General features: G+C 38.7%; 1 protein-coding gene across 1 annotated transcript in view; it reads left to right on the forward strand.

Moving 5' to 3' along the window:
• Window positions 1-23,300, forward strand: part of GLRA1 (glycine receptor alpha 1) — a 77,907-nt gene that overhangs the window by 53,138 nt on the left and 1,469 nt on the right. Inside the window, exons 3-9 of the mRNA XM_053462199.1 lie at window positions 5,474-5,604; window positions 5,957-6,024; window positions 12,865-13,088; window positions 13,427-13,509; window positions 14,228-14,365; window positions 17,006-17,220; window positions 17,657-17,803. Of these exons, the coding sequence (XP_053318174.1) occupies window positions 5,474-5,604; window positions 5,957-6,024; window positions 12,865-13,088; window positions 13,427-13,509; window positions 14,228-14,365; window positions 17,006-17,220; window positions 17,657-17,803 (1,006 nt within the window). The remainder of the gene's footprint in view (window positions 1-5,473; window positions 5,605-5,956; window positions 6,025-12,864; window positions 13,089-13,426; window positions 13,510-14,227; window positions 14,366-17,005; window positions 17,221-17,656; window positions 17,804-23,300) is intronic.

Raw genomic sequence — 23,300 nt, forward strand, 5'->3', positions numbered from 1 at the left:
CCTGTCCGGCACTTACTATACAAGGGATGTCCCTCACTACCAGCTGGAGAGCTTCTCTCTGCCAACTTAACACAATATGTCCAGCAACCTTTACTCACTTTACTCAAATGTCTCTCCCACAGACAGGCTTTCTGTGTCCTCAGCCAGGGAGCTACCTGCCCTCCTGGCTTCCATTTTATATCCGCCCTCTCATTCACCTACATTAATCACCTAGCAGGTGGAAGACTCTGGTGTTACTTCACATAGGAAAGGAATCTAGGAGAAACATACCTCCCTTCCACCACCAATTCTACATGAATGTCACAATATATATAAAAAAAAAACAATCAAGGATTATTTTCCTTCGGTGCTAGTCCGTGCTAGTGGAGACTTTTTAAATATATATATAAACTACCATTAAAAAAAAAAGAAAAACAGTTTAGGGTCACTTGGAAATGTCCTTGTTTGTGGAAGAAAAGCTGATTGTGTCCATTAAGATAACATCAAATGGATCAGAAATATAAGATAAATACATATAAGCTAATTATATCGTTACATTGAGTCAAAATACGTTATATACTGAATTCAGAGATAAATGGTCAATTTCTTAATAAAGCTAGGTATTGGTATGGGAGCCAGGAATCGTCCAGCAAATATTTAACATATACACATGATTGGCTCACATCAACCTCGGAAAAGTTACCAATCATCATTGGCTTTATTCTGATACTTTGCCCTACAGGGTAATTAACTCAGATCCCAACATCTTGAACCTATTGACTTGATGTATCTACAAACATTTTTACAATTATGTTCTAATCTACTGGAAACTCAGAGATAATCCCAATAGAACATATCTATAAGGCTGAATTAACAGACAATAGAAGCTGATATCATTAACGGATAGCTAGGGTCTGAAATATCTAAAGGCAGTTCAATACTTCATCTCAGATAAACATCATTCTTTTTTTCTGTTCCTTGATAAAACAAAATAACCTGTATGAATGATAATTAATGGTTGAGAAAGATAGACCAGATAAGACTTTCTTTCCAACAAGAAGGGAAATGGATAGCCACATTGGTCCATGGGAAGATATATCTATAACCATAAATTTTGTTAAAGGTAATATTTTTTATTAGGTCAACATAGAAAAAAAATATAGACTAATATAAACTTTTGGGACTACTTCCATCTAAAGAAGATAAAGTCCTAAAAGTCCTAAACTCCACAAGTAGGTCCAATACAAGGTATCACCATTTTTTATTTTCTGAGAATATATAGTATAATATTTTATGTGTATCTCTCTCTCTCTCTCTCTATATATATATATATATATATATATATAACAAGATAATTACTGGATTACAAAAACCAGAATGGTTTCAGAAGCCTATTGATGATTTACCTTTTAAAACATAGAATTTATTATTATTATTATTTTTTTATATATATATATATATATATATAGCGCCAACAATTTACACAGCGCTTAATACAATACATATAATCAAGGGGTATGACCAGACGAGAATTGACAGACTAAGACAAACCGATACATTAGGTGGAGAGAGCCCTGCTAGCAATCTTGATGGCAGAAAAGGACTATTCGGACCATCAACTCTACCCAACTGTTTTTTTCCATTTCTGCTGGGAGGCTGTTCCACTTACCTACCCTCTCAGTGGAGTGTGAAGGTATATGGTGGAACTGAATATTATTAAAGGTTTGGTCTCCTTTTGAGTCTAAGCCAAACCTGTCTGTGTTTAGTTGAAGTAAAACCAATGCATCTCATTCTTCTTCTGTTCTAATGAGGCATTCTAATTAGCCTTTTAGGTCCGTTCGGACTTTTGGAAGCTCTTTAGGGTTACAGAGAGGTTAAACGGCTGATCCAGGGGTCAACAGAAGGCATTTACAGCCGTTTGGCCAAGCAAACTCCAGATGTACTATGTGTTCCTGGGCTTCAAAGGGGTAATAGCTGACAGTTTGATGGAAAGGGGGCTATGATGACTTTGAGAAGCAAAAGTAATTCTGTTTGTCTAACAATGTAACAGAAAGCTCTATGGAGAGTTCGAGAAATAATAATGTTACGGGCCAAAGGTAATGGCAATGAGGGGATACCACATCGTGTATTGTTTTAATTATGTATTTTTATATATTGTTTAAATTATTTATTTTTATGTATTGTTTTATTTATTATTATTATTATTATTATTATTATTATTATTATTAAATTGAAATTTGATTTTCCTTTACATGTTTTACTATTCTCAAAATCAAAAATCTTTTATTTTATAGTTGAACAATATATATAAATGTTTTATACTAATAAAAGTATAGTTTATAAAAATATTTTTTTATTTTATTATTATTATTATTATTATTATTTATTTTTATTTTATTTTTATACTAGGGGGAAAAGGTCTAAATTTAACTATAACTAAAAACAGAATTTTTATAAAACATTAGTGAATTGTTATCGCCAAGTTTTTTTTTTTTGGAAATTTCTAGAACATTTTCGGAATACATATTCTCCAAAATTCATCACATCCGTGCTCAGCTATGTAACATGCGCAGACTATATAAAAGACCTGATTAATAATGGTGCTTTGAGAAAAATAAGATCAACATTCATAACTACCTGAATTATTTGATTTTGTTTCCTTATCACGCAAGTCCGCACGATTATCGATAAAGATCACTTCTAATTTCCGCAAAAATTCAAGCAATGCCTTCATTAGGATTTAAGTATCCCGTATTTGACGTTTCTGATATATATTTCCAAGTGCATAATTTATTTTTATTGCCTAATATGACAACACCAATTCATCCATTAGTCTAAAGCGCTGTATCTTTCGTAAAGGGCTTCCATAAAAAGAGAAAAATCAATGGAAGAAGGGGTTAAGTAAACAGATATGACTGCCCAGGGGAACATTAAACGTCCAGATGTAGAGATAATGAAGTGTTATTGATCAGTTTTAAGCAATTGTTCCCAAGCGCAGCATCAAAAAATTATCTTCTAACCAATGAAAGCCAATATTGCGCAAGTATGTGTGAGGCTAGTTCCTAGCCAGCTCAGACTAGCCATACGGCTACTAGCCGGCATCACGCCACTGCTAGTCCTACAGTGTGTGGCCACCCACTGGATATACCCAGCCGCACGTTACATGGGCACAACAAGGTAGCATGTGGCCTTTCATATGCAGCCGGCGACCTCAGCCATGTGCTTGGCAGCCGCAGGCCTTAAAGCGCCAGGGCTGCCTTATTGTCCTCCTTCTGGTCCTGGTTCCTAGTATCAGATGGGTGCGCAAATTATTAACTGTAAGAGATAGGATGATTTAGAAGATTGAGTGTTGACCTCCAAAATGAATGTAAGGGCAAATTTATTTTACTCTGCTGAATCCAGTGCTAGGTAGCAATTCAACACAAGCGTTGGGATAGATATGATCAAATTAGCATTGTAGGTGCCATGGAGCAGTAGACTACTGGAGAATATGTTGCTCATCTATCTCTGCTACCCAAATGTATGAAGGATGTTAAAAGACCAAGAGTGTTGGCCACACATGTAAGTGAGTTGTCATCCTTTTTTTCTTTTTCAATTTCTTTCGTTGACTGGTTCTACCTCCAGCCACGTTCTCTTGAGGTGTTCTTCATCCACTGCCACCTGTTTAATAGATGGTCTGTTGGAAGAGCTTGGCAAACACATATATGCAATGTAATGACCCACACTCAATGAATGCCAACTGCTTGGGCTCAAGGTGGAGATATCTTTACCAAATGATCTTCTACTACCATCTCCTATCTTACTTCTTCTATTCAAGTCCCCTATATTATTAATTCTGTCCAGCTGGTTCTTCAGATAATGATCTTGTAAAGATTGTAAAGTTTGTTCGGTTGCTAAAGATAAGTAGACCTTTCCACTAAAGAAAACTCTACATTGATTGTCTTTTGTAACATAATATTTACAACCACACAAGCAAACCATCCAATTCTAGATCAGCTGCACCATTTAAATATCTTTAAAAATGAGGCTGAAATCTGAGGACGGTTAGAAGAAGACTGCTCTCTGGAGTTTCTGAAGATGCTTAACAGCCAGGGAAATCAACACTAAGGAATCTAAAATTTAGTTTTTAAATATAACACTTGGTAAGAAAGTATTGGATCTAAATAATATCAATATTTGACAAGTACGACCATCACACCATAAATCAAATTACCTATGAAGAAAATGACTGCCAAAATAGCAGAATTATTGGTATGAACTACAAAATTAGAGGTTTATAGCTAGAAAAATGCAATTTTATAAGGTGATTTACCTGGGGATTAAAACCTATAAAATGAAACAAAATCAGTGGAACATCTAATATAAAATTAATTTGATTTCTTTCCCCAATCCCCTTACTGTCGTTCCTTCTGGAACCGTACATTTGTTGGAGTATTGTTTGATATCTAAAACAAAACTAAAGGAAGAGCAATGATACCGTAAAGAAACTATGAAGACCATGAAGTATTAAAACACAGACACCGAAGTAGAATTGAATACAAAAGTCTTGGATATTAGTATTGGGAATGTTCTTGTAATTTCTGGTTCTGTTGAGGTTTTGAGGAACATGCATTTCTTTCCCCCAAAGGTAATTATTTGTTGAGTTGGCCAGTGGGACCCAAGTGTCCTAAACGTTCTTTGGTTAGCCTTCCTTTTACTGAACTGCCTTTAGCTGCCCACAGCTTGGATAAAGAGTCTTGGACCTTAACCACAAGGGCTGTCAGGGAGTAGAGGGATCTGTACAGAAGTGCTAAAGATTTATCTTCGTAAATCATTACAATTTTTATTAGCTTCATCACCAGTGTATCTAACATTCCACTCACAATGCTTGTAGAAAAAATGTTGTAGGTTTCGGCACTTTCATCCAGACCAATAACCTGGTTTCCTAGGACAGTTGAGAACTTTCCCATGTCTTTGCCCATTTTACAGCAACATACATGCAGAGTTATGAGAGACGGGTTTTATGTTGACAGAGGCTGCAGCGACATCAATGAGGTGTCTCAAGACAGATCTTAAAATGTTAAGCTGAGATTTTGGTAAATTTTAACCATTTAAGACATTTTTCCATTGTCCCCAACAAGCTGAAGTTGGCAGAACCAACCCAGAGTGACAGCAGTCCACTCCCTTATTGTGGCACCGCCACTTAACACAGCATAGTTAGGATCCGTGCAACAGAGCTTTAAATTTGAAGTGAAGTGAGTGAATATACATTTTCCTACTTTTATCGAAATTATTACAGACATTAATTTGTCTCTAATACCAGCTGTGCAATTTCAAAATTAAATCTATCTTCCTGTCCACAGTGCTTGCATCCCATTGAGATCTAACAGTATATCAGTAACGATCATTGATCATCTCATTTTCATATGGTTCAGCTGCTTTTTTTTTCTTCTAAACCTATTTCTAGGTTTTTCTATGCATTTTAAATATCTTTTATTTATTATTTTCTTTGCAGCCTGGCAGCTTCTAAAGAGGTTGGAGCATCGGCCCGCTCAGCTCCAAAACTCATGTCTCCCTCTGATTTCCTGGACAAGTTGATGGGGAAGATCTCTGGATATGATGCCCGTATCCGACCCAATTTCAAAGGTGCCTACAGATATAGAAATCATCCAACCTCAATGTCGCTGTGTATCCAAGGCCAGGCCAAGGACTCTTAATGCCCTTGGGAAACCGTAATTTAGATATGCCATCTTCTAACGTCCTTCTGTAGAATCTCTTGTATCTGGCAAAGCTTGGTTCCAAAAAGTTACTCTTTAAGTTATGTGAGTTAGCTCCAGGTCAACCATGGCTACCCCCAATGGCCAAGCAAGTGGAATAATACAAACTATATTTTGATAGTGAGGGAATGTTTCAGTAGTATTAGTACTATTTTATATTTATGAATGGCGCTACTATCTGAACCCAGTCATCGGGTATTTGTCCAATACTTTTGTTTTAGGTCCTCCAGTGAATGTAACCTGCAACATCTTCATTAACAGCTTTGGGTCAATTGCAGAAACAACCATGGTGAGTGGAATGTTACCACTGCTCTCTACAATAATATTGTGTGTATAATAATGTATGCCTTTGTTGTAAAAGTAAATGAATGAGCGCGTAGAATGTGACATTCTGAAAGGTAGCGCGGTAGGTTAGCAGGAGACAGATTGTTTATTGTTCTCTCTATATAATGCATTCATTCTGACCGAGAATAGGAGTCCTCCATTATAGACAAAGCAAAACATTGGTTCTTTATTATGTTTTCCCCTCTATATTATCCTTGCCTTGTTCAAATCCTTTCTTATACATTGAGGTTTGATAAACAGCCATGTAAGGTTGAGATGTACGGCTATCCCACCAATCCCAATCATTACTGCTATTCCTGTGTTTCACAAAGATGATTATCTCATTGGAATCCCTATCCCAGTTGTATATTGATGTTTCAGACACACACATAACAAAACATACATACATATATGTGCATGCATGTACCCAAATACATTCACAAATAAACACATACTGTATAGAATTAAGCTCAAGTCTCACTTTACCTAGAGGGTGATATATAAGCGGAACAGCCTACCAGCAGAAATGGTAGATGATTATACAGCGAGAGAATTTAAACATCCATGGCATCTACATAACGCTATCTTGAATATAAGACAAAACCAAGGGCTGAGCTCTTTACAACAGCCACGATTTGTAGGTGAAATGAGGTGGGCTAAAGTATTTCATGTCACTGGCTATGCGTTATGAAATGTGTTTCTCCTGCGAGGGCATGTGAAATGGCCCTGCATAAATGCATTGTGACATCTTAGGTAAAATCTACTCGACTTAACTATGAGTGGCGAGGTATGAAGGGACGAAAAGCTCTCCACGTACCAGAAATTTCCCAAAATGAACCAACTGCTGGTGCTCTATAAATAAAATATAATTAAATAGTTAAATTGGTGAGATTTCCCTACAACTCGCAGATTATTGACTAAACTCTACACTAAGACTAAACTCTAAGTCAGGGGTGTCCAACCTGCGGCCAGGGGCGTAACTAGAAACCTCAGGGCCCCGGTGCGAGAATCTGTTAGGGGCCCCCCCAACCCCCAACCCATCTATCCCGTTCTCACTATCTCCCCTCTCCCTCCCTACCCCCCCTTCTCACGATCTCCCCTCTCCCTCCCTACCCCCTTCTCACGATCTACCCTCTCCCTCCCTACCCCCCCTTCTCACGATCTACCCTCTCCCTCCCTACCCCCCTTCTCACGATCTACCCTCTCCCTCCCTCCCCCCTTCTCAAGATCTACCCTCTCCCTCCCTACCCCTCCTTCTCAAGATCTACCCTCTCCCTCCCTACCCCCCTTCTCAAGATCTACCCTCTCCCTCCCTACCCCCCCTTCTCAAGATCTACCCTCTCCCTCCCTACCCCCCTTCTCACGATCTACCCTCTCCCTCCCCCCCTTCTCACGATCTACCCACTCCCTCCCTACCCCCCCTTTGTAGGTCACTTACCGTCAACTCCTGTGTTGGGAGCGTGAGGCGTTTGTCTCGGGTGCCGGCGCTTCACTGCTGAGCGCCGGCATATGACGTCATATGCCGGCGTTCAGCGTGAAGCGCCGGCACCCGAGACAAACGCCTCACGCTCCCAACACTGCACTCTGGGCAGCGCGGCGGCGGCGACGGCGGCAGCAGCGGCGACGGTGGGGAGCAGAGGCATCCTGGATTTCTGTCAGTCAGGGGGGCCCAAGAGTTGCCGAGCAGTCGTTTTCAGCAACCGCTCGGCACCCCTTGGGCCCCCCTGACTGGCAGAACTCCAGGGCCCGGTCGCAGTCGCGACCCCTGCGACCCCGGTAGTTCCGCCACTGCCTGCGGCCCTCCAGCTGCTACAGGACTACATCTCCCATACTCCTCAGCCAGCCCCTTAGCTGAAAGAGCATTATGGGAGATGTAGTCCTGCAGCAGCTGGAGGGCCGCAGGTTGGACACCCCTGCTCTAAGTCTAGCTAAACTTGGAGACAACTTAACATCAATGTGTAATCACAGCTACAGAAAGGCTTGCCATGTTTTACAGTATCAGGAAAATAAAGTGCTGTAAAATACACCATTTACCATGCATGCTTTAGACAAAAAGCTAGTTGAGCCCACTTTCATCTCACAGGACTAAACTAGATTGAGTTTCAATCAATAAACATGGGAAGATCTATCGGGATAAAAAGTCAAACAGCAGTGCATGTGTAGTATTTCAGAGCTATTCCAGAGGGCTTGGATTTGGTTGAATCTGTTCAATTTCCGTAGAGAGAAAATGAAATATACATACCTGACATAATTCCTATTAATCGATTTATATCACACCATCATATTCCATAGTGCTGCACAATAGGCAAACAAGACATTACGAATAGTAGAGAATTATGACTTATGGAAGCAAAAAGTTAGTAACAAGGTCAAAAAATATCTAAAACCTGTTTCTATCCATTTTTAACATAAACATGTTCAGTAAGCATTAGACAGCAACTCATCTCAAGTCCTGCTTAGCGTCCATCTGTTCTTCACCCCTCCATGGGAAATCGTAGATACTCATGGGGTTTTTAGCAATATCTTTATGTCTATTGAACCAAATATAACACAAAATCACAGCTTTTATTTCTTTAAGATGTAGATCTATTTCTTGTAGAGATAAAGCATACTGATAACAAATTGTATTAACAGGATGATCAAACCTTGCTTGTTGTAGGTTAGGTTTCTCGGATGGAAGAGATTGAAATGAGGGGAGAGAGACCTAGTCTTACTACATATACACTTTTTACCCTTTACAGTATCAGTTAGGACGAAATTATTACCTTATATGGGCAACATATGAACTCTCCTATTCCTATAGGAGCATTCTTTAACCACATTAGCAATCCATTCTATCACATGGATAAAACATGTTCCTGGATCTTTTGTTTTTTCCATACCTATATGAACACGGAATAAGTAAAATATAGATTTCTTACAGGGTTTATTCACGATGGTTTGTAGGTGAGTTGTGGTGAGTTCCAGTTTCCAAGGGTCATCTCTGTTGAGTTTCTCCTACCCGAAGAACTGAGCTGCATAAATAATAATGAAGTCTGTAGAAGGTAGAGAGATGTTAAGAAAGAGCATGAAAGTGAATGAGAGTGTGAGGGAACATGAGAGAGTGTGAGAGAGCATGAGTGGTCGAGTGAGAGTGTGAGTGAGTGTGAATGATATAATATATTTAGTTTCCAAATCGAAAAAGCCCTCCTCCAACCTGAAAGGGCGGAAAACAAAATTTGGTCCAAACGTGGTCCACTTCCACAAGTCTAGTGTATAGTTATTTGTCTTAACTAAGTACATCTAGCCCAAGAACTGATGGTTCAATGAACTAACCCTGTGTGTATAGTCAGAGATAATATAACTACAAATGATGGCTGCGTGGTGCCCTCACAAATTCCTTAGGCTTTGTAACGGGGAGATAACACAAATGTACTAGCGTTGAGGATGCTCCCAATTTTTACAACACAAATCCTTTTTGTCTAAAACGAGCTACTACAAAAATGTAATAGACCCCAGAATTAGATTGAAGTTCTTTGTCTATTTAGGAACGTGCTGCAGCCTCCACTGTGCGTGTAGGAAGAAAGCCTTATATTTTGGGATGAAATCATAGCGTTATTGATATTCTGAAACTGAAACAAAATTAAATTTCTGTTCTAGTTCCGGCACCCTAGGACGGGAATTATTAAAAACTGTATTTTTATGAACATGGGACCAAATCAATCAGCTCTTGGAATCTTTTCTTAGCTTCTTAAATAAATTATTTTGTTAAAATGACTTGGGCAATCTGGAGTGGTTCGTTGAGTCTCACATGAAAAAAATATGCAAATAACAGGGAAATCCCCTCCGTCCCCAATTAACTAAAAAATAAAACATATACAGAAAATCAGCAGGACTTGAGCTAAAGGACAACAAAATATTTGAAAAAATGTCGGTGTTGGTGGGTGTAACAATTTAACTCTTCTGCTTTGATGTTCGTGCAACCTATGGGTACTTGCTCAGCCTGAAAAAGATCCATCCCCATCCATATTTTTGTATGAAAAAAACTTTATTGAACAATGTTGGCAGTATACATGAAGACAAATGGGCAGAAAACCCAACACATTTTTCAATGTGATGTTTGGTGTACCACTGGCTATGTCCTGCTTCGTCCATGAGCTATGAGAAGAACATTTGAAAATAAAGCAACACTATTTGAAAGTCCTCAGGTTATGAGGACATATGACCAAAAATTTTCTATAAAAACTATATTTGTATATTTAAGTACAATTTATGTTAAATGCAGTTCATTTTGTAAGGACTCCAACGCGTTTTAATGCATATGAATCAGTGCAGGAGATCTTTAGCTACTGGAGTTAGAAAATGAGACTTTGGTTATTACTTAATATTATTATAATTCTCTTTTATTTATATTATGGCTCCAACAATTTACGCAGCGCTCCTTACAGTATATATATTCAAAGGGTTCGACAAAACTTGAACTGACGGACTAAGACAAATCAATACATTTGGTAAAGAGGTTCACGAGACTAAAGCTAACAGCATCCTTAGTAATGCTGTTATTGAAATTTATACACACATGAGCTCAATGGATTCACCGCGGACACAGTCCCTTTAAAACACTCAGAATTTGTATCCCCACAATTAAATATTCAGTAAGATTCACAATTCTTTAGGATTATTGGTAAGAATAAGAGTGTATAATAACAGGTTTGCGAAGTAACCAGAAAAATCGACTTAGCAAAGAGAATTATGCTCACTTGATTGCTTTTCGTTAAAGAACGACACTTTTTGCAGAATAGGATGTATTACAATGGCTAAAAGTAAGGAGTTTTCACTTAAAATATCAAATTTAGTACACTTATACTGGCTTTGTCCAATGAAAAATGACATCCCTCTGAAACAATTATGAATGGCAGATGGGGTAATGGCATACATTCTCTCATTTGGTCCATCTTTCATCATTTCGTCGAAGAAGACCTTGCGGGCAAACAAGACCATTCCGTCGGCTTATTAGGCCACATCACAGCATCTCAGATAAATGACTTCAGTCAGTTCCAGTGTTTGTGTTGGTGAAGAACATTAAAATATATATATATATATTTAGAAAAGGGACATTTAAATATTAACGTCTACAAAAGTTCTGTACATCATGCTGTGTTGAAGGAGAATGTGAACATGACTGATTATATCCTTAGATTCCCACCTCTGTGTCCACTTCTACCAGAGATGTATTTAACTAGATCATGGATAGATTAAAATATTACACCATTAAACCAGGTAAAGCAAGATATAATGTAGACACACTGAAAAATGTTACTTGATTTATAAAACATTATCCTGAGTCAGAATATGAGGGCAGGTATAATATAACCAGAGTTATTTAAAAAAATATATTATTTAAGAAAAACTCAACAGTATTTTCCCCTTACTGATTTGCATCAATTTAATAATCATACAAAATATAGTTTTATCTAGCAATTATTGTTATTATCGCTAATGTGCCAACATATTCTGTAGCACTGCACAAATTCAGGAAAAGCATTTAAAGACACAATTTAAGGAAATGTGTTATTACTTTTCGCTAATCAATGTGCAAAGAGTAAGGTGTAACGTTTAAAAGAACATAAAGATCCCTTCTTGAGAGATGATGTGATATCACACATTTCTTTACACTTTCAGCTCCAGAAGTGGTGTTGGTAAAGTGTCGGGATTATAGGGACAGAGTAAATAATAATGAATGAATGAGTGAGTGAGTGAATGAACGGGGAAAGAGGGGAGAAAATGAGATAGGGAAGCTGCTAAAACCCCAGTTTGGGGCTGTTCCCAGGTGCCCCTGGGTAGATATTGTAACAATTGATGCGATGGGTGTTAGTGCCACATAAAGATTCATCATATATCAAATATCATAGCTGCTTTCGAATTATCCAGAACAGTCCACACAACCCGGTTAATATCTCTGCTATTAATTGTCTTATGGCACCTTGGTGCTTATAAGAAGCACCAATAGGACTGAAGGCCTTGCATGTGGGTTTATAATCTAGCATGGTGGAATCGCACGCGAGTAGAGGATTCTATGTGTAATGTATGGATTAGATATACCGGGGATGAAGAATACCCTTAAGTATTTTCTGTTGTAACCGAACTCTAAATTAGGCACTGTCTGCATTAAATGGCTTTGAACAGCAAAATATATAAACAGCCGTAGGCATACATCCCATATGCAGTGAACTTGTGTAATTTATTGGAGCCTATGAAGATGCAAGCAAGTCTGTCCCTCAGCATTTTGCTCATGTCTTGATTTACACTATACCGGACAGGCTACTAATGGGAAAAGAGATGCTTGATAATTAAATTAACATAACTCACCAAAATGTCAATGACAGACAAAGATGTCAGCATTTTTGTAGAGTAGGAAATGTGTTAATGCCAAAAAATGACTGTGCTGTGTCGGGCTTTAGAATGTTTGCCTCTGCTAAAAGAAAAAGAAGCTTGACCATGAATACATGACAGGTGCTCTGGTAGCCATCTTGTATCAATGTGGATTTGGATTCTTTCCATCAAAGGGTTGGTTGCCCCATGGGGCAGTTGGTTTCATCTAGATAATCATGCCCATGATAGGTTGAAAAACATCTTTGCCAGATGTTTGGACCTGACAGTTGCCTGTTTTTTTCTCTAACATGGAGAGAAAAATAATGAAGTTTGAATAACCCAAAGAGTTAAGTCATTGTCATATGTACACGTAGTTTCTAGCTATTTTGTGGATGATTGCTCTATACATTCACAACCTATTCAGGAATTCACACTCCATGTCCTTACTTTTTAGGATTACAGGTTGAATATTTTCTTGCGCCAGCAGTGGAATGACCCCCGGTTAGCTTTCAGTGAATTCCCAGATGATTCTTTGGATTTGGACCCTTCTATGTTAGACTCAATTTGGAAGCCAGATTTGTTCTTTGCCAATGAGAAGGGAGCTAACTTCCATGAAATCACAACTGACAACAAGCTATTGAGAATCTTCAAGAATGGCAATGTTCTTTACAGTATACGGTGAGTTTAGGAGGACATCAACAGCCACTTGGTAAACTCATGACATGTACGATCTCCATTTTCTAGAAATGGGATATTTTCTTTAATGGATACAGGAGGCTGCCAATTTAGAGCCTAGTTGCATTCTCATCAAGATAGAATTCTGCATTCTTATCCATTCTCATCAAGATATACATATTGTATGCAAATGTATGACCAACTCACAGACATGAGTCCAGGTATGAACTGAATGTGGACTTTTACCCATGCAGCTTACTTGTCATGAGCTAAGCATCCCTTTAACACCTATGTATTTCTAGTTTCTACACTACTGAAAAACATTTTTTTCTCCACTCTAGGTTGACTCTGACATTGGCCTGTCCCATGGACTTAAAAAATTTCCCAATGGATGTTCAAACTTGTATCATGCAACTGGAGAGCTGTAAGTCAGGAAGGAGATCCTACTGTATATAAACCATATATGATATTGGACTATTAATATGTATATCATTCTGGTGTGATGGGAGGGATGACTACTCATGATTTCGTAGACATGATATAGAGCCTAGAGGTGATTTATAATCATACCTTGGAATTTACGGGGTATGATTACATGGTGTTCTATTGATGGAGCGCCAGCTGATTTCCTAGTAAATATTGAGAATAACCTTCTGCCTTCCGAAAGCTTTTCTCCCTAATAGAACTAAAATGTGAAACCAGGCAGATGGCGGCTGGACCCTGAATGAAAATTATAAAATATCATGAACTCTTTTTTTACATTTCTCTTGAAACTCACTTGTTCATTAATTATAAATCAAGGTAACGTAAAATAAAATGCGCAAACAGCGATTAGTAAGTTATCCTGTACAAGTGGTATGTATCATGTGATTTATGAAACACTAACCAGATGGGGTGTTTTTGAACAATTAAATGCTCTTCAGATGTAATAAATGTGATGGTAGAATAATGGAGATAACCAGAAATGCTATAAGCATTAAAACTAGTATGTTTTTAAACAGATTTAATCTTCCATTGATCACATTGTTTATAGCCTCTTATGTTACCAAAGTCATAATGAATGCTCAAAAATGTAGTTAACACAACCTAATGGTCATGTATATATTTTTTTTCTACTATAAATCTGTCCATTTGTCCAACAGTTGGCTACACAATGAATGACCTCATATTTGAATGGGAAGAGGTGGGTGCTGTACAGGTCGCAGATGGACTTACCCTGCCTCAGTTTATCCTGAAGGAGGAGAAAGACCTACGATATTGCACCAAGCATTACAACACTGGTTAGTCACAAACGCAGTGAGCAATGTCATCAGCCATCAGTTACACCAGTGAGAAGTGATATCTGACATTCTGCGAAAATATGTCCCCATATGGACATATCCCACATGGATATTTTATACCGTATGTGCTCGATTATAAGACAATTGTCTTATATTTAAGGTCATCTTTTAATCAGACCTCAAATAGAGGTCTGACTACAAGACTAAGGTCCAGATCCCCCGCAGCGCTGCAGGGGACCTGGATTCTCCTGTCTGGCAGCTGGTGGAGGTCTGTGCGATGCGCGCAGACAATCTCCGCTGCTTCTGGCACTTTTGCCGGGGCTTCTGTAAAAGGAAATAAAAGCAAAAAATGAATTTTTCTCAATCATAGTTTTTATTAAATCTGAAAAAATAGTTTACATGTCAATTAATATTTACTAGTAAAACTTTTTTCTTATAGGGTAGTCTTATATTCAGGCTTTTTCTTTTTTTCCTAAATTAATATTCAAATTTTACGGGGTCCTCTTATAATCGTCTTCTAATCGAGCAAATACGGTATTTGTTGTATGCATTGTAAAGAAACCTTTTCTGTAGTCATAAACATACCTAGGACATTTCCAGTGAGCCTACCCTGGGGTTGGGCTAGTCACACTTGGAGAGGAGCTAGCCCAGAACTGGGTGTGGGGTAAGTGGGACATGGACGGAGACTGGGTGTGGCCAAATGCCACTCCCCTGTCTGGAGAAAGAAGAAACTGATCTGGAGACCTGGAGAAGCATGGCTTCAACACGAGACTCTGGGTCAAAGTGCCTTTTGACCACTAGACCTTTGACTGCCCTCTCCATTTATCTCATGATCTCTTTGGAGATGAAACAGTAAAGGTAGGAGGTATGATCTTGTAGCTTTCTGATGAAATTGTATGAAGTTTTCTAGGCTTTTTGTGGTTGCGGATGATATAACCAGAAGCTTGATGCCTAAACGATGCCTAAAGTTCAATTTCCAATTAAGATAAATCCATTTTTGTTAAATCAGCTTGTTACACCAGTGGATAGATAATTTGACTCCTAGAGCAGGTCCTTTGCACCCATGAACCAGTCCTTCCTGCTTACCGTTATTTATTGAGTTACATAGCGCCATCATATTCTGCAGTGTTGTACAATGTCACAAAAATAGTGCATCACATTTTGGACAGAAACACAAGGTGAGGAGGGACCTTCTCAGGTGAACTACTCAATCTAGCAGACACCTTTTAATGTAAGATATCTGGATTCATGTTCTTTTTTGTGCTGAGATGACAGGTACTTTTTCATAAGAGACATCAATGTTTCAAGATGACATTTCTTTAGTATGTGGCGGTCGTTGCGGATTTCTTAGCGTACTAATGCATATTTTGACAGGTATGCCTTTTACCGAATGTTTCTCAGGGAAATACCATAAGACTGGGAGATGTGTATTCTCTTGAATTTTAATAACCCCTGAAGATGTCATGCGTTACTTTCATGGCACATTTCTTTATTTCAAAGTTTAGAATGACGGTTACAAAAATAACATGATACAAAAATACAAAAAAAACAATAACGCTTCCGATATCATTGTGTATAACAGCCTAATAGTAAAGGACAAATCGGAAGAGTAAATTCGACACAAACCTATAAAATAGATAAGTAGACAGACAAAAACAAGACTAAGATATGTGGTGTGGAGGAAGCCACATAAAAGGCAATCTTATATCAATTTTTACATAGAATAGAAAAATGGCTAATAGAAAAATTCAGGCCAATGCACTGACCTAATATTTTGATCGATTTTATCATGCCAAAATTTCCAAATTTCATATTTTTAGGAGTGTTTTAACTTGAGCTCTTAATTGTAATATAACTGCAGACCAAGATAGCTGATGGGCCTGTTTCCAAATTTCCGAGCAAGTGATAATTTGACAGCCATTAGACAGTGGGGAATGAAATCTAAGTCACTACTTCTAACTTTTACATGTAGTAGTGCAACCTCAGGTGTTTTCTTTAATTTTATATAGGTCATATCCTCTATGAGTTTAAAGGCACTAGACCATACTGGTCTAATGTCTTCACAACTCCACCATATTTGTAAATATGAACCCACAGTCTTATTGCATCTCCAACATATCGAAGAACTTGCTGGATACATTTTGCTAATTCTGGTAGGCACTAGATAGTAGATACCATCTGTTGGAGACTTTTTTCATTGCACATTTCTATATTATATGAGGATGAGTCAAAGATAAAAGCCGGTTTTCGCACCAGTACTGAACCCACTGGTGAATTTGAACCAGAAGCCACCAGGTTGAGAAGCATAGATTGGAACATTTGTTGAGTAGCGGCCTTCAGTCATCCATGTGATTAATTAAATAGGTGTAGTATGGGGCAGTGGTATAAGTGTATAGGATTCTATTGCAATTGACAAATACATGAAGGCACTCTCAATAAAGGCGGCATGTGGGTACCCTACATGCACACAGACATCATGACCCAGAAGTAGACTCATAGCCAGCAAGAATGTAAGAAGTTATAATTAAACCCCAGCCTTTTAATGGCCCCACAGTAATTATAATGTGGGTGGACTAGTCTCTCGACATGTTGTAGTTTGAATCCTAACCTGATTTCCACATTTTATTTTGTCCACTTTAGGGAAATTCACTTGCATTGAGGCACGCTTTCACCTAGAGAGACAAATGGGTTACTATCTGATTCAGATGTACATCCCAAGTTTGCTGATTGTCATCCTCTCCTGGGTGTCGTTTTGGATCAATATGGATGCAGCTCCAGCTAGAGTTGGACTTGGCATCACTACTGTCCTGACTATGACCACTCAAAGTTCTGGGTCCAGAGCCTCTCTACCAAAGGTTAGAACTGTGTTTCTACATGTAAAGAAGCCACATCATGATTATATGTCCATTGTGATTGTTTTATTCAATGGCTGCAACACGTTCACTTGAAGGATTTCTGTGTTCTTTCATCATCATTTTTATTTATCCCCTGATGCTTGCCATTTCTTACAGTATTTTCATGCTTTCTTTCATGATCCTTGTGTTGGTTGATCAATGCTTCTCAATTTCCATCATCTTATTGCATTCTTTACTGTACTTTTAAATTGCATTTCCCCTCCTATCCTTCTTCTGAGCCTTGGTTTCTAATGAGATATTGATGGTTTTGATCTTCTACCAAGAACTTCTTGTAAGCATTTACTCCCCTCTTCTTCTTTGATCTTTTGGAACATCTTGATATATCATGTATTTTCTGTATAAGTCATTCCTTGAGGCTGTCTGTTTCTGTCACCAGGTGTCCTATGTCAAAGCAATCGATATTTGGATGGCTGTATGTCTGCTCTTTGTCTTCTCTGCTCTGTTGGAATATGCAGCTGTCAACTTTGTATCTCGTCAGCACAAGGAGCTTCTTCGTTTCAGGAGAAGGAGACGGCATCACAAGGTAACCTCTTTTGTGATCCTCGGAGTACAAGCAGGAGACTTTCCTCTGTGCTTGCAAAAAAGGCAAGCAAAGAGGAGTATGCAATAATATGTCATAGTCAATAAACAGACTACCATGCTGTTTAATAAATGGCTTATCAATTATTTCTTGTATGTACTGTACAAGAAAGGATAAAATCATACTGAACTGAATCATCCGCAGCAAAGGTTGGAGATAATATTCTGTTTAACGGTAGCGATGATTCAAAGCAGTTACACTAAGGTGTTCTTGCTTAGGTGAGAAGTTCAGCGCTAAAGAAGGGTCTTGATAAAACTTAAAACCTATTAAGAAACATATGTTTGAACCAGATGAAGACAAACAAAACCCATTAACCTAATGGCAGCTTTGCTTCAAATAGGGCAAACATGAATGACTATGAGGGTAGTTGGATTATTCCTTGGATCACCAACTTTTTCTTTATTAAAAATGTATCAAATGTGAATCCACTCATAGAGAAACCCATAACGTTTGTGGGCACCAGTTGAACAGATGGCGCATTCCAGAACTTTAGAGCTCTCACTGCAAAGAATACCTTTCTCTGTTTACATTGGAACCACAGCTCTTCTAATAGTAGTAAGTGGTCTGTTTTTACCTGCTGTCTAGGTGAGATGAAGAATATCTCTTAGATGGCCTAACCGTAGATCGTCTATATATTTTTATATTGTGACAAGATATCTTAACTGCGTTTAGTTATCTACCCCTTTCATTGATATATTTGTATTTTTATAAATGTGTAGTGCTGATAAGTGAACAGTATATTCCATATGTGTGTTGTAACTAATGATTTGTATATTGTCAAAATAACCCATCGCACCTCATTTTGTATTAATAATTTACTAATAGTTGGCTTGCTTCTGTAGCTCATCTCAGAAGGGACACGGACAATGCTTTTGCTTTCCTATGTTCTTTTTAGAGTCAACACATTTATGGCATTTTGGTCGGCAGATACCAATCGGATATTCATTCAGTTATACATTTTCGGCTGTAATATATATTCGAGGTGTGGATATCTGGATATCACAGCATATCAAATTTGCAATTTTGCAAATTTGTGGATAATCATATTTATTTAACCAATTGACGGTTAAAGCAGCATTACCATCTGGCTATCACTGCCAGGTTCTCGTCTGTGTTGGGAAGGGGCACGGATATATTGTTTGTATCGGGTTCTACAAACCCTGGTGTCAGCTTTTATCGAAACCTACAGGATGTGAATTGATGAGATCTCCCCAACAGCACACTGGAACCACAAAGTATAGATTGGCAAATGATTACTTTTTAAAGGGATTATTTTATGCAGTGTTTGTCATTGACTTTATTTTCATTTGTTTCCACTTATATAGCAGCATAATCTTTTGCCAAATCCCTTGCCATGCCCCTCTTAACCCTCCCCATGCCACTCTTAACCCCCTCGACTTACCAGTGCATCCCTTTACTTGTGACCCGTGCTTTAGACTCCCTGGTGTCTAGTGGAGCAGCCGGAGGAGGCCTGTGCGATGCAGACCTCTGCTTCTGCTGGCCAGTACTTCTGCCGGGGCTTCTATGACTGAGCACCAGCATCACATGACCTTCCGGTGCTTCACCATAGAAGCCCTGACGGACGTGCCAGCAGCAGAGATTGTCTGTGCACTTTCCACAAATGTTCACCGGCTTGCACAGACCTCCACCGGCTGCCAGAGAAGCGGATCCAGGTCCCCTGCAGCGCTGCGGGGGATCTGGATCTTAGTCTTGTAGTCAGACCTCTATTTGAGCATTTGCTCTATAAAAAAACTTGTCTTATAATCGAGCAAATATGGTATATAGTTACAGGCTTGAAATTGCACAAAGGTAATTTGTTCTTAAATTTTTTAAATAAGACTAAATGTAATGTCATTGTTTTCACCTAGTAAATTGCAAATATAATGTGTTCCTGTTCATAAGGGCCAGACTATTGATGACTTTAAGGCGAGTGGCCCCCTGATAATATAAATGCGGCCAACAGACGTTTTTATGTCCTGATGTGCTAGATGAGCAGTCTGGACCTGCTGTCCATGGGTGGTCCTAGGTTTTCTTAGCGCCATAGCTGAGCTATGATACTCTTTCCTGCAGACACATGCTTTTTAATATAAGAGGTGCTCGAAGTGTCGTTCCCTACCAACTCTCTGCCTTAGACAGGTACCTATACTGACTAACTGGGGTCTGGGAACATTCAAGTTTCCCTGGAATATCCATGTATTAGAGCTAATTAATAGACCCTTCAGGACCATCTTTAGTCTGTGAATGGGTAGTGTTTATTGGGGACTGACCTTGCCCCCCGTGCTGTGAAGAGTGTATCTACCACCCCAACATGGCTATGCCTCCCCCTAAACATTGTTACTTCCCCTCCAAAAATGGCGTGTGTCCGCCGATGTCAGCAGGACAACCCACCAACCTCAGCGGGACCTCCTACCTGAAAGGGGGGGTTCAAGGTAGCCGGAGCCAAAGAGTTCTCAGGTATGCTAGTAGGGTGGGGGGTTTAATTAAAAAAGTGCCCCCCAACATAGTATACAATTAGACCCTATCAGGGAGATAAGAGCCCACCTATGCCCCCTGCCTCCACTCTCTACGAATCAGGATAGGGAGGTTAAAGTTAAATTAAACCTTTCGAGTATGGAGCCTATTATGCTGTGGAATGAAGAGGGTTACATATTATAAAAGTAAGCAAATAAATACAATTAGTAATAAAATAAAACAAAAGTGCCTTACCTACCCCCCACCTATAAATGATCCTAGGCATTGAAGACAAGGTCCATCCAATGTAGCCTTTGAGTTCCAGGAGGGAGGAGAGTTAAAAGCACTGTTCACCCCTTTGGCATACAAAGGATGCAGCCTATAAAAAATGATGAAACACGTACATTTTTAGATCATCAATATTTGCCAAATTATGCCCTGAAGTCCTAATCTTTAGCCCTTTGGAAGTGCCCCCCCCCCCCCGAAAAGATGGGCTCCATCTCACCAAGGTACTGAGTATGCTAAAAGGAACCTTGCTCCCCATAGGGTTTATTAAATTTAAACCAATCCCACCGGCAATAGGATGGGTGTGAGGGGGTAAAGGTGGGCTCTATCCTCTTTTATTACTCCCCACCGCAGCAGATATACAAGCAGTACTTGCAAATAATGCATATACTAGTGAGTATACATGATGTTTTGCAAGTGTTAGTATGCATGAGTATGCAATTTCAGTTGAGTATGTCAGTTAATGGTTAACCACTAAAAGTTTGGTAAATTAACCTAATAATCTTGGGATGCAAAACTATAATACGGTAAAACTACAGTGCATTAAATTATGAAACCATTTTGTTATTAAATTATGCTTTTTTGGCTTTCATGGAATTCAATACAGTGGAACAAAAAAACAGCATTAAATATTGATAGATATATATATAATAAGGAATTCCCTTATAAGAACAACCCAGATGGTAATGTTGCCTAAATTGTACAGCACAGATTTAAATGCATGCAGCTAAAAACTAATCCGATGCGGGCCACAAATTACACTACTAATTCATACGTCACTAATCCTACTTTTATTGAGCGTTTGATAGAATTAAAAGTATTTTCATATATTCTCCTTCTACTTGAAGGAAAGAGACTCGGAACATGTTGTTGAAAGTGTTCAAATTCAGGGGATCCCAAGCCTGTCTTTAAGTGTCACTAACAGTTCAAACTTTGAGGACATCCCTGCTTTAGCACAGGTGAGTGATCTGCATGATGGATGCACTGATTAACTAATACGATCGAGCAAGGATATAACTAAAACCTGGACTATTAGTGCTACTTGAGGACAGGTTTTTGGAAACTCTGTTCTAAGTGACATCTGGGTATGTTAAAGTCAAAATCGTCTTATGGTCTACCTTTGCCTCTTTACATGCTTTCCTTTAACATGTCGTGTATTCTTTTTTTGATCTTCTGACCAGGTGAGAAGGCATAGAAGACATTTTTTGATGGGCTCCAAACATGGACATGGGTTAGGGTGGTTGGACGGGCCATTAGATGGGTTGGAGGGTTGGGCAGAGGCAAACCAGGGGATTTAGGAACAAAAATCGTTGTATTTGGAGGATATGATATCTTAGCGAGATATAGAGAGTCAAACTTTTAACCCCTTAATGACAAAGCCCGTACATGTACTGGCTCACAATGCATTGTTTTCAATGGGTTTAGGGACCGCCCATTGTCTTTAAGGGGTTAATAACTGTAGTGGTTACCATTCTGTTACTTGCAAGTCCAACAGCTAAATATCGAGACACTCCAGTGGGGATGAATTGTCGCTATTACCATTATGCATTAGGGCATCTTTTCCTACAGTAACATTTTATAGTTTTTTGAAAGTTTTATCAACAAGGCTGTTTTATAATAAATCCAACCTTTTGTAGATTTTGTTATTTTAAGCCAGACTTGTGCTGAGCTGTTGGATCACAAAACATACAAAAACCTATATATTATATCATCACAAAAACTATAGAAACCACAAAGACAGTTTCAGAAGCTTTCAAAGTAATTTCGTGACTTTTGTGATTTTTTTTTTAACAAAATGATAAGTGCCATTTTTTTTCTATGCCTACCTCTGAATATGTAAATGGCACATCCTAGGCTATCTCTGTGTTTGTTAGCGATCACATTCTCCAATTTGCATGTAACCTATTGTGTACACGTGCTGAAGGATCCCCTGCTTTGCATCTGCACATATGACTTGCATGGCACCCCACAACAAGGCTCTTCTAGCGGCGTCAGCAAACTGGAAGCAGGTGAGGGTATCTGCATAGGTGCGACCACATGAATTGTGAACCGAAAGTCATCCTGCTGTGTGAAAGTACACATTTTTAAAAGGAGAAGTCTTGTCCACGCCCTTTACTATAAATCTTAAGTCTCCTGCTTCATATGATGCAAAAATAAGCCTTTATTTAAATTATGCAAATTAGAGATGAAGTAGACAGGTGGTAGCATAACTATAGGGTCGCATGCTAGAACTTCACTAAGTTGTTTGTAAGTACATGCAACATTAAGTGATGTAAGTTGAATTATTTGCCCCATGGCAGCAAGCTCTGAAGTGGTCTCTGTTTGCGTGGAAATGTGTATTTACACATTTATATATGTACCAGTCGCTTCAAATGAATAGTGAATGCATTACATCCGTTAAGATAAATAGGGACAATAAAAGTTAATGTAGTATGTGATGTGCCCTCTAAACACTTGGGCATATAGAGTGAGGAAATATGGGGACACACCATTTTGTTTTTGTTTTTTTAAATTTATATTTAACTTTTTTTTAAGTATATACATTGTGGAACTTATTCAACTCGAGTGCCCTCACCTGCAACTTGCAAAAATGAAAGTGCCGCAGTTTCTTCTGGGGTGTCGTATCATATCCCAATCTTCAGCAGTGAGAATAGCAGCCGTAGAGATAGGTTCTCGGGGCAGCTGGCCCAGAGTAATGTCCAAC

The sequence above is a fragment of the Spea bombifrons genome, chromosome 4 (assembly GCF_027358695.1).
Source record: "Spea bombifrons isolate aSpeBom1 chromosome 4, aSpeBom1.2.pri, whole genome shotgun sequence".
NCBI lineage: Eukaryota > Metazoa > Chordata > Amphibia > Anura > Pelobatidae > Spea > Spea bombifrons.